Source organism: Raphanus sativus, unplaced genomic scaffold, assembly GCF_000801105.2.
Source record: "Raphanus sativus cultivar WK10039 unplaced genomic scaffold, ASM80110v3 Scaffold0333, whole genome shotgun sequence".
NCBI classification, from domain to species: Eukaryota; Viridiplantae; Streptophyta; class Magnoliopsida; order Brassicales; family Brassicaceae; genus Raphanus; species Raphanus sativus.
Genome location: NW_026615653.1, coordinates 8,630 through 21,665, shown reverse-complemented (window position 1 = coordinate 21,665; position 13,036 = coordinate 8,630). Strand labels below are relative to the sequence as shown.

The following is a 13,036-nucleotide window of genomic DNA, read 5'->3' as shown; positions in this document are numbered from 1 at the left end:
TTTTTAGTGATCTCCATAAGAATCCTGACATTGACGAAAAATATTTCCCGAGCCTCCGTCTTCGTCGAAAAATTTGATAATAGCGAAATTAGGGTTTTTGGTCGATTTCGGGTTTTCCCGTCATGCTTCGATCCCGTCGTGCTTAATTCCGCTCCTGCTTCATTATGTCTCCAGAGTGATAATTTACCGATACGAAGATTTTCCGAGAAAACTTCGTGGTTAAGAAACGTCGGCTTCAAAAGCGTCGTGCTTCTAAAACGTCGTACTTCCAAAAATGTTATGCTCCCAAAACATCCGCATATTACTCGACTCATAGTTCAAAACGATCAATTCTTCGCCCACTTGTACTTCAAAACTTCCTGATCGATCCTTCTCGCCCGCGGCTCGACCTCAAAACAGATGCTCGATCAATCTTCCAAATTCTCTGAATAATGCCAAGTTTTATTTGATAAAAGCTTAACATTTCTCATCATACTTTGAATCCCAAAAACTTTACTTCAACAAATTTTTTTTACGGGTTTCTACATTCTCCCCCCCCCTTAATAGAATTCTTCCTCGAATTCTAAGGATCTGAGGGGCCTCCTTCCTCCATCACAACATCCTCTCGGAAAAACTCCGGGTGATTAGCCTTAAATCTTGCTTCATCCTCCCAAGTGAGATGAATCTTGTTTTGTCTTCCCCAGAATACTTGTACTTGAGGAATCTCACGATTCTTCAGCTTCCGTATACGTCTTTCTCCCACTCGAATTGGTCCTTCTTGATAGGTGAGATTCGTCCTTAGCTCCTCAATTCTCTCAGGCTCAACAGTACTTGGATCTTGTATATGTCTCCAAAGCATGGAAACATGGAACACCGGATGTAGATGCATATCCTCTGGTAGATCCAATCGATAAGCTACCTCACCAACCTTCCTGCTGATCTTGTATGGACCAATGAATCTGACCGCAAGTTTCCCGACCTTTCCAAATCTGTCCTTCCCTTTCTGTGCTGTAACCTTCAAGTAGATCCAGTCTCCTATCTCAAAAGTTACCTCTCTTCTAGATTGATCTGCGTACTTCTTCTGACGGTACTGAGCCTTCTTCATGTTGGTCTGAATCGTCTCCAGCTTAATCATAGTCTCTTGTACGATTGGTGACCCAAACATTCTTCTTTCTCCCACTTCTGTCCAACACAATGGCATTTTGCATGGCCTTCCATACAACGCTTCATAAGGTGACATCTCTATGCTCGCATGGTGACTGTTTTTGTACGAGAACTCGACCAACGGTAAATGCTTCTCCCAAGTTCCTGCCCAATCGAGAATACACATCCGAAGCATGTCCTCGATGGACTAGATGGCTCTCTCCGTTTGGCCATCTGTTTCTGGGTGGAATGCCGTGCTCTTGAACAGTTTATTTCCCAAGGCGTCTTGGAGTGCTTCCCAAAATGCTTTCGTGAACCTAAGGTCACGATCTGAGACAATGTCTGAAGGTACACCATGTAGCTTCACAATTTGGTCGACGTACATCTCGGCCAAAACTTTAACTTTATACGTATCCCGCATAGGTAACAAGTGTGTGTCTTGGTCAACCTATCCACAAACACCCAGATTGAGTTGTTCGATCTACCCAGAGAAGTGGGTAATCCCGTGATGAAATCCATGGAAATATAATCCCCTTTCCATTTAGGTATCGGAAGACTCTGCAGTGATCCTCTTGGAACTTGATGCTCGACTTTCACTTGTTGAAAAGTTGCACACTGAGCAACCCATTGCGCTACTGATCTCTTCATGCCCGGCCAATGATAATATCTCCTCACATCTCGGTACATCTTCGAACTTCCAGGATGGATATTAAGTAAGGAATGGTGTGCCATCCTTAGTATCTCATCTCTCAGCCCTTGCTCAGACCGGGCCGGTTCGACCCAATTCGACCTTGGGTCATTTTAAACACATTTTGAAGTCCAAATTAGCCTTCTCCAAGAGGCACTCTAGTCTTTTATCCTATGTATCTTTTTTTGCCCTAAACCTAAGTATAAATACTTTGTAATATCCATTTTGGAGAGTTTATCTTATTTTCTCTTAAGAATCACAAAACCTCTTTTGGTGAAAGTTCTTCCCTTGAATCAAATCATCATCTTGTTCTTGTGTTCTTGAGTGTTTATAATTTCATATCTTGTTTTCTTAAACATGATTAAGCTTGGAAACCTCATGGATTCAAGAGTAATCATGGTGATTAGTGAGTAATCCATTTTTGGATTCATGGGTTAGGGAGATTAAGGGTGATTAAGCTTGATCTAAGGTGTTTAGGTGTAGATCCTTCTTAATCCTTGCTAGTAGAGTGTTTTTAATGCTTTTTTAGAGTTGTCCTCTCTAATGTTGAGTTCTAGACATTTCCCACCCACAAGGTGTTTGATGAAATGTCTGAACCAACTCTCCTAAGCTTTTAACATACTCTACCAAAGAGATTTGTTGTTAAAGGTGTTAAGATGGCTATTAGACTTGTTATTAATGATTGCTTCCTAAACATTCAACCAAAAAGATTTGATGCTTGAGTTTTGGAAGCAAGTGAGCATTCATCTAGAGATAGAGTTTGTTTAGTCTTGTGTCTAGGTCTAAGGTAGATAGATTTATTTAAAGCTGGCACCTTAGTTTGAGTTTGATCACCCAAGGTCTAAATCCCTTATCCCATGAGTTCTCTCATCTAATAATCTTAAGAAAGTCTCTTGCTTTATTGCATTTCTAGTCTTATTTTAGTATAATCTCTCATCACATCTTGATAGCATTTAGCTTAAGCATAGTCTTGCATTCCTAGTGCTTCATACTCTCTTAGAATTGGATTGACATCTCTTATATTACAACATTTGAATAGGATCTTAGCAATATCCTGTTATCAAGGGGACCTCATCCATCGCTTCTACTTCCGGCTCTTCAGTATGTTGGGCCGGAAGCTTCTTCTGTAATTGCTATAAGGCCTGAGTCTTTCCTTTAAGGGTAGTCTGATAGCAGGACCTAGAATTCTCCTGGTCCCCCTTGATTTTTTTTGATGCCCCAGGGACTAGGGAACTTGACTAGTTGAAGTAGAGTCGAGGGTACAGCTCCTATTTCGTGGATCCAAAGCCTTCCTAAGATCACATTGTAAGAGGAAGGACAATCGATGACCAGGAACTTCGTGGCCTGGTTTATTCCTTTGGCGTAGACCGGAAGCAAGACCTCTCCAAGGGTATGCTTTACTTCTCTGCTGAAGCCTACGAGAGGGGTCACCTTTCTCGTTAGGGCCTGTTGGGGTCAAAATCGGTCAAGACGAAATAGATGTCCGAAAGTCTCGGAAAAACATGAAAGATGTTAGAGCAACCTCGAGAGACTAATTGTTAATCGAGAAACCTTGGAAAAATATTAAGTTCGAGATTAATCATCTCGAAATCAATGGCTAGAAACGTTTTTTACACGAGGAAAAACCTACGGAAAACTAAAAAGAACGCAAAAACACGCACAAGCCGAAGGAACCGAGCAGCCGACTCCGGTCGCGGCCGTGGCCGCCGGGCGGCTAGCCCCCGTGCTGGCCGTAGCCGCCGCCGGCTAGCGCCCGTGCTGGCCGTGGCCGCCGGGCGGCTAGCCCCCGTACTGGCCGTGGCCGCCGGGCGGCTAGCCCCTCGTGCTGGCCGTGGCCGCCGGCGGCTAGCCCCTCGTGCTGGCCGTGGCCGCCGGCGGCTAGCGCCCGTGCTGGCCGTGGCCGCCGGGCGGCTAGCCCCTGTGCTGGCCGTAGCCGCCGGCGGCTAGCACCCGTGCCGGCCGTGGTCGCCGGGCGGCTAGCCCCGTGCTGGCTCGTGTCGTCGGGCAGCTAGTCTTCGTGCGTAAGTTCTAGGCCCCCAGGTCGCCAGAAATCCGTGTTTTGCGACTTTCCGAGATCCCGCAAACAAAACTCCTTTTCCTGCTCCAAGATTTCGGAGTACCCGTAAGACGTCAACGGACAGAAAGACTTCGTATAAAACGGTGATGGTTATCTTAAAACACCATTCGCCTCAGCAATGGATCGAAGATCTTCCGAAAGACTCGACATCCAAGTAGGAGCATTCTTTCAAAGAAATCATAGAAAACAACGGAAGTCCGGAAGACGGCCCGAAAGGGACCAAACCCGATGGGACGACCCATTTACGATTTTCTAAAAGATAGATACGACGGTTTACAATTATCTTCACATAACAAGATAAATGTTAAACTTCCGAAAGGATAAATGTCAAATTTCCGAAAGGATAAATGTCAACTTTCCCGATAAACACGAAGGCCGACGAAAATGGAAAAAGCCCAGCTCGCGGCAGATTCAGCCCATCAAGAAAAGACCGTCATATGGGAGTATATAAGCAAGGCTAGGAGCAGAGGAAGGGAGATCCGAAATCAGAAGAAATAAACAACTCTAGAGCAACTTAGAACTTAGGCTTTTATTTCCTTTTTAGCGAGCTGCGACTCAACTAGGGTAGATCTAGGTTTTGAGACTAGTGACGATCGACAGCTCTTGCGGCCGAGATCTCGACCTGTTGTTCAAACGCTCTCCGCGAATTCGGAAATAAGATTCTTTCTTTTGCTCTCTTTATTTTACGCATTTATTCCCAAAATAAACTCGTATTAACTTCGTCGTGCGTGGCCCAGCAGATAGCCGGGGTCCTCGGGGAAAACTAGGTCAACTTAGTTTTCCTACGTTTAAACTTGACTAAAATCGACAGTGCGAATTTCGGTTCCCACAGGGCCTCAAGCTCCAGCCCTAAGTTGGCGTAAGCTGAGTGGAAGATGATGTTTCTGGAGCTCCCATTGTCTACCAGTATTCGCTTATCCAAGCAATTTGCTAAGGTATGTGAAATGACAAGGGCGTCATGATGAGGAGCTAGGACCTTCTCCTGCTCCTTCGCGATGAAACTGATTTCGTCGGTTCCAAGGAGTATACGCTTAGGGCCTTCGGCTTCTAGGTTGCTCCTAGCATTCCGAGTGCTTCACTTGGCAGCAGCCTTGCTGATTCCACTGACCTCTGATCCTCCTGAGATGACGTGGATTACTCCGTCCTGATGTGGTGGCCGTGCAGGTGCCGTTTCAGAAGGGAGGCCAGGGCCTTCTTTGTTGAGGAGATTCTTGGCCATGTCTAAGAGGAACTCTCGTAGGTGGCCCTTCTTGAGGAGCTCAGCAACTTCCTGCTTCAGGGCTATGCATTCCTCCGTGATGTGGCCATGATCGTTATGGAAATTGCACCATCGTTTGGGATTGCGGTTCGCATCCGAGGCCTTCATCTTTAAGGGCCATTTGACTTGTGGACCCATTTTCCGTAAGACACTGATCAGCTCCGTCGTCATTATCGCAAGGTGAGAGATATCAGGCCATGTGGATACCATCATCCCTTCAGACCTAGGTAGACGACGGTTCAGATACCTGCCCCTGCTTGGATTACTGGTATCCTTCGCAGGCCTAGGGTGGATGGCCTCGTCACGATCACTCCTCGTTAGCTTTGAGGGTTTCTGGTCGTGCTTCGGGTAGGGCTTGGTTCTGCTGGCGACATCTTCTGCTCATCTCACTTGGGCCCAAGCTCGAGATAGTACGTCTTCCATTGACCTTCCCTTATACTTTGTTAGGTCTTTGTAGAGTTCTCCTTCCATGAGTAGGCCTCTCTTGAAGGCCGAGATGGCCGTGTCAGCGTTACATTCGGGAATAGCCACCTTTTCCTGGTAGAAAGGTGCTATGTATGAACGCAAGGGCTCGCTCCTGTGTTGAAGGACCTCATAAAGATCGTCTGAGGTCTTCTCTAAGTTGCGGTTGCTGGCGAATTGCTCCACGAATTGATCGCTAAGGTCCGCAAAGGACTTGATGGACTTGATTGAGAGATTGATGTACCTTTGGAGAGCAGGACCGGTCAGAGTAGACCCGAATCCTTTACACATGGTAGTTTCCTTACTCCTCTAAGGATTGCTACGGCTAGCATGTGTTGTTTGAATGAGCAACGTGGTTGTCAGGGTCTCTTGTGCCTTCATATGACTTCACGCTTGGGAAGAAGAACTTGCGCGGCATCTCCAACGAAGGGCGTTTCGGAGTAAGACCCATGATGGCTTCTTCGGAAAGACAGGGCTACTCCTGGGATTCTCTCTACCATGGACTGGATGGTACCGAATCTTTCGGAGATCGCCTTGTCTAGATAGGCGGCTAGCGTTGGGTATGAGATCAGGGGATCGTCGGGTGAATATTCTTCGTATTCAGTGTCTGAATCCCTATCCACTTTCACCCGGGGCATCCCTCGAGCGGTCTCGCGACTATCGGGTTCTTGAGTCGCGGCATCAGGTCGGTCAGGTGCTTCGCCATCGTCGTGAGGAGTGTTGAGTGCCATGGGACGAACCCTAGCTCGGAATCTCTTACGCTTGAGACCGGTTTTGTTTTGAGCTTGGTTCTCCTCTCAGAGAACAAGGTTCTCGGCCTCCGTCGCATCTAGCTTCTCGGATCTTTGTTGCAGTTGTTTGGAATGTTCCCCGAGCCGCTCTTTTAGGTTCTGAACTTCTTGAAGAAGTCCACGATCTCTAGACGTTGTCTCTTGAGCTTTGTGGAGATTGGTGACTTGATTTTGAAGGTCTTCGAGTCGGCTGAGGAGCTCGGCTTCCCTCGGAGTCATCGTAGTTTGAGAAGTGTCTTCTTCTCCTACTGCCATCGTCAAGTAGTTCGATTACTCCCCTCCTTCTAGCGCTAAACTTTTATAGTATTTTTGTGTAGGGTCGTTTAAGAACTACGGAACACTAGGAGAGATTAAGACAAGAGTATGAAATCGTGAACTAGAAGATGTTATTGAGTATTCAATAGGGATACAACGTGTTTGGTGCGAGAACCTAAGTTCTAGCCGCTTAAACTCTAATCTCCTAGTCTAGAAAAGTCGAACCCTTATTCTAGGGTTTGGGTTCCCCTTTTATACTTGTAGATGCCGACTTTCAAGGGGTCGGCCCGATCACGGCCTTCGGGCCTATCAAGGGGGTCAGGCCTTGCGTCCTTCTTGAGCAGGAGACCCGGCCTTCAAGGGCATATCCAGAAGCTGGAGAAAACCTATGCATGGATATTTTTCCCAAACAATTAACGCTTCATACTCGGCCTCGTTGTTCGTTGCTTTGAAGTTGCATCGCACGTCCCTTGAGGCTGATTCTCCTGTAGGAGAAGTTAGGACTAGGCCTACACCTGCGCCCCTTACATTACTGGACCCGTCGACTTATAAGGTCCATTCACCTTTTTCCCCTTCATTATCGTGGTGTTTGGTTTCTTGTTTTAAGGCTGGAAGCATAATGGGAGAGAACTCGGCTACGAAGTCAGCTAGGACTTGTGACTTAATGGTCGTGGCTTGCTGGAAGATAACATCGTATTCTCCTAGATCTATGGCCCATCTCGCGAGTCGTCCAGACACTTCTCGCTTATGGAGAATGGCTTAATAGGGAAAGAGGTGACCATCGTTATTTGATGAGCCTGGAAGTAGGGGCGTAACTTACGGGCCGTGTTGACTAGGGCGAGGGCTAACTTCTCAAGATGACTATAGAGGGTCTCCGCGTCTAGCAGCGATTTGCTTACGTAGTTGATAGGATGTTGCTTCCTTCCTTCTTCCCTTACAAGGACCGCATTGACTGCATGCTCTGACACGGCTAGATAGAGCAATAAGACCTCTCCCTCCAAGGGCTTTGCGAGGAGAGGTGGAGTAGTGAGATAGTCCTTAAGGTCAGATAGAGCTTGCTCGCACTTGTCGGTCCATTGTAAGTTCTTAGGGTCCTTCAAGGTGATATGATTCCAGATCATGTCAAGAAGAACAAGGACCAGCCAGCTGAAGAAGATGCTTTAGACCTTTCTGATGGACCTATGGAGGCTTAATCAGAAAGTCTTTGAAGGAAGCTTGATACTTCAAGACCCACTCATCACCATTCAAGTTATCATACTGATATACCATGAATTTTACCCTCTTTTTACCATGGTATATTGATATTTTTATTATGTAACTAATATGTTTTCTAGACTATTAGGTATGTTTTCAGGTTCAGGAGTGTTTTGTGATAAAGTGATGTTTTTGGAGAATTTTGGAGCACAAAAGATAATACACCCGAGTTGACCATTCACAACCAAGTCGGAAGTCAACATTCAAAAAAGAATCGATCAATACTCATATAGAGTTGTCGATCGATGTAGCTAGGAAGATCGCGTGCTTGACGATTATAATCGATTGATACTCATCAAGCGTTGTCGATTGATAGCGGGCGAAATGGTTTAGCCGACTACTTCACCAAGGCTTCACCCAATTACGAGACTACCCCTAACGAGTTTTTAACCTAATAGAAATGCTTAAGTACTCTGTCTAAGTGTTTTTGACGGCAAGCAAGCAAAGCGAAAGCAAGAAAAGCGAAAGCAAGCAAGCATAAAGTGTGAGAGAGAAAGCTAGAGTTTTACCTTTGTTCTAAGTTATGAGAGAGATTGAGAGATTTGTCATTGAACTCCATTCGTTTTCTGTTCTCTATATAATACAATTGTTAGATCTAGGGTTTAAATAAGTTAGTGGGATTAGCCCCAAACTATACTTGCTAAGTTGTGATATTCATCAAATAGATTGTACCCTATGCTTTTTCTGGATTAGCTAACTAGAACATAGATCACTAGGATCCTTATATCTTGAATTATCTGTTTGAAATAGTTTGTCTCCTGTTGAGAAGAGCGAGAGCCCTACTTGAGACCTAGTGTTCATTACCGGCTCGCGGTTAGGCATTTCTAGAAGCCGTCGATCGATATCCCTACTGGACAATCGATCTGCGCTGCGAAAGGTGTATCGCTCGATATCTCTAGAGGATATCGATCGACTCTTTTTCTGGTCAACATATGACAGTTGAGGCCAGAGATCTAGTTATTTAACCAGTGAGACATCACTGATTGTTAAGCGGTTGAGTTCTTTAATATCTTGCAAACAAATTGTTAGGCATTTATATACATTATAATCTCCAATACCTGAATAAAATACCTATGTCTAGCACTCTTCCTTATCTTATAAACGACCCATCATATTGTTAGAAGAGCAATTACCTTGCTCATTTAGGATTGTCATTTTACATTTCCACCATAAAAACCAACTTCACATAGGATTGATTAGTTAATTAGATTTAATTGGTTCCCTAGCTCCTCGTGATTTGATCCCTTAGTACTACAGCTGAACCTCTTATTTGACAGAGTAAAAGCACTCTTTAGGGTAATTTGAGTGATATCAAATTAGGCGTCTTTGCCGGGGAGCTTTGATCGCCATTAGATTTAATTTTATCAATTTTAGGTTTTTCTTTTGCTTTTACCCCTTTCTTATTAAAATTTCTCTTGTCTTTTCAGGTACATGCCCAACAGTACTAGAAGCAATAAGGAAAATCAACTACTGTTCTTAGAAGATCCTTCACACTTAGAACGTTCAATCCGTAAAGACCTACGCTCCGTATCGATCGACATAACCGCACCACCGTTAACTGATATTCACGTTCAACCGTCGACTGATACTCACATTCAACCGTCGACCGATTCTCAGACACCAAGGTCGACCGATACACTTTGCTGCTCTACATCGTTCGACACTACCCACCGTACATCGATCGACACTAACCCGCGAAGCATGGTTGCAATTGTTATTCTCACGCAGGGCGAGAATGGAAACCTGTATGACCAGGATGGTCATCTTCCTAATGCAACAGGTCAGAAGCTAGATGCAAAGGGAAACATAATCCCTGAGCCAGAAGCTGAGGCTACAGAAGAAGCTCAAACAAGATCTTTGGCGGACTACAATCGTCCTGATGCGTACTACAACAACAAATCAGCTATTCGACTTCCAGATATTCAGAAGCCGAACTTCGAGCTCAAGCCTCAGTACTACTCTCTCGTGTCACAGATACCCTATGTTGGGTTACCATACGAGCATCCTATAGACCATCTGGAGAGGTTCGAGGATCTTATAGCTGCTATTCGCATGGATGGAGTCCCTGAGGACTACCTACTTTGCAAGGTCTTCAAATACTCACAAAATTGAGAAGCTTCACACTGGCTTAAGCAGTTACCTACAGGATTACTGACATCCTGGGCCGACATCAAAAACGCCTTCCTTCGTAATTTATTTGATGAGGAACGTGCTGAAGAGTTAAGGAGCAAAATCGCCACTTTCGCGCAAAAGCCTGGTGAGACTTTTAAGGATGCGTGGATCAGATTTAAGTTTTTCCAGCGAGACTGTCCAAACCATGGAATCAATGAAGTGCAGCCTCTAAGAACTTTCTACAGAGGTATCGCCTTGAGGTATCAGATAGATCTTGATACAGCTAGTGAGGGGAACTTCAACACTAGGAATCTAATAGAGGCTGTGAGGATTATTGAGAACCTAGCTAACAACAGCAGCACCAAGAACACTGACTCTGATAAGAAAAAGTATGTTGCAGCCATTGGGGAGGAACTTATGAGTGAAGTCAGAGCTAAGTTAGAAGTTGGACATGAGCTTCGGAGGAAGCAATTCTGCTCATCTGAGGAAGGAGAGGCTAGAGATGCTGATACAGAAGAAGATGTGAACTACATCGGAGGTACTGGATTTCAGGGTTTGGAAACCAGAATGGCAACATGAACTTTTTGGCAGTGGTCAGAAGAGTAACTACAACCAGAGTTCACAGTATCAGAAACCTTTCAACAACACCAGGAACTATGGGAGTTCATCTTACCAAAACACACCACCACCCACCCAGGAGAGTAAGATGGACGCCATGATAGACAGAGTTCTTGAAGCACAACAGAAGCTTACAGTGGACATCAACTGAAGGAAGAAGGTTAAGGGATGGGAAGGAGAAAACTCCTCAGAACCTTAAGAGGGAAGCTAAAGAGAAGGAGATAGATGGTTTCACTAAGAGAGTTATCAGAATCCCATTGGAAAACCATTTGAGGAGGTTTACTTCACAAGCAGATTGTGGATGTTCTTCAGAGAGACAAGGGAGAATGAAAATAACATTAGGATAATGTTTGACACAGCCCGAGAGGACATGAGGCGGATGATCACATTGAAGAAGAAGAGTGCTCCTGGAAAGTTTGCAATACCCTGTATTGTATAGGACATTGAGTTTCCTCATGCACTCTATGACACGGGTTCTTCAGTCAGTATTTTACCAAATGTTATGGCAGACCATCTGGGTCTGAAAGTAGAGCTTTCACCAGAGATCTTCACATTTGTGGACTACACTCAGAAAAATTAAGGAGGCTTGATCAGAGACCTGGAAGTGCAGATTGGTAATGCCATTGTCCCTGTGGATTTTCATGTCCTGGATATCAAGTTAAATTGGAACTCTTCCCTTCTACTTGGAAGAGCATTTCTGGCTACAGTAGGAGCTGTATGTGACTTGAGCACCAACATGATGTGCTTGACTATGATAGATCTAGATATCCACTACGACTATAACACCCCCGAACCGTTTTAGGTATAGGTCGAACCACCGGCAAACAATCAAACAAGAACATGACCGACGGACCAACTTTCTACCAAGGATCAGAAGCGCTACATGACATGTTAGGAACGATTCAGCCTTGATCACAAAGAGTGCAATTTGTGATTAGGCCAGTTCGCCCACTAACACGTCCCGTCAGATTAAGACCTAAGGCTTTTCAACCAGTACACGAGTCTGACGTCGTGTTTGCTTGGACAAGCTAATATCAGATACAACAAGCCATTTGCACAAAACTTTGATTTATTTATTTTATATCATACTCGGTTCGCAGCACACAAAATATTATACATGTGGTGGCATGCCAAGAGAAAAGATACATACTTATAGTCTGAAAACGTCTTAAGCAAAAAGAGATGCAAATCTACACTAGCCGGCCTAACTTCCCGCTTCCTCTACACGCACTACTGGTCACCTGAAAACAATAACGAGTGAGGGGTGAGTAATCTAGCATTACTCAGTGAGTTACAATCCCAAACTAACAAATACAACCCCTCGCTATCCCACCCCAAACAATCTAAAGCGAAAGGTTAACCTAATAGCACAATCCAATGATAATAATAATAATAATAATAATAATCATATAAGCAAATCAGAAATCTGCAGCAGAAAATAATACGAGTAAATTATCGATACTATAAGATAGTCGATAAAACATAACAAGGGTTTACCAATCCCTTTACACTATATAATATATATCTAACTCGGGCCCTGGTGACGTTAGGTTCCTCCTTCACTATCGGCAATATCTTATCTTCCTACCACAAGGGCCAGAAGAAGGAACTTTCAACCGACGGCGGCCCACAGTCATTCGGATCACCGCGCGACAGCCCACTGTCCTTCGGGTCACTGCCACATTACACCGTCGTGTAATAATTCAGCCCTAGGCCATGACCCCGTCTCTCTGAGTCTTCCCGATCCAGCGAATAAGGGGTTTCCTTAAACCCGCCGGGTACGAGGTCTGAAGGAACACTAACTCACCCCTAATATGCCTAGCAATGTGGGTTACACAATGCTGTCGGCCAATATATAAACAATACCAAACCCGGTAATATAACCGAGGTTCCAAGCAATAATCACAACAACCACAATTAAACATATTCCAGAACCTAGCATAAAGACTAATTCCAGAATATATAACTATCCACAACCTAGCGATATCATCTAAGCATTCAGCATTGGCTAACTAACCAATCAACCTAACCATTAGCATGCTACTACGATTCTGAAGCAATAACTAAGCATGCTATCAACCAATTAATATCAACTATAAACTAATCAAACCGTTACTCAGTTAGACCCGGCCTCCTTCCATGATCCAACTTCCAAGTAACGGGAACCTGCATGAAAAAAACTCAGCAAACAGTTGATTATAACTCACTGTTTTTCGGTTGACCGTGCCCTTGACCCCAAACCCGTCTTCTGCGATCCGAACCCTTTCTTCCTGACCTTCACAAGTAGACCCACGTCTGGACTGATCTTCAATCAAGCAGAGCTTCTATAGATGCTGACTCAAATCGGGCAGAGTAACTATTCTCGATAACTCTCAAAAACTGCTGAAAAAGACTCGAAA

At 44.6% G+C, this 13,036-nt stretch overlaps 1 protein-coding gene across 1 annotated transcript; it reads right to left on the bottom strand.

Moving 5' to 3' along the window:
* Positions 1-5,526: 5,526 nt before the first annotated feature.
* On the bottom strand, positions 5,527-5,898 carry LOC130501925 (uncharacterized). The gene has a single exon (XM_056996737.1). It carries the CDS (start codon positions 5,896-5,898, stop codon positions 5,527-5,529), a length of 372 nt encoding a protein of 123 aa, XP_056852717.1.
* Positions 5,899-13,036: the final 7,138 nt, after the last annotated feature.

Bases quoted from the DNA above. Each gene is read 5' to 3' on its own strand.
- LOC130501925 (XM_056996737.1), bottom strand. From the start codon at position 5,898: ATGTGTAAAGGATTCGGGTCTACTCTGACCGGTCCTGCTCTCCAAAGG.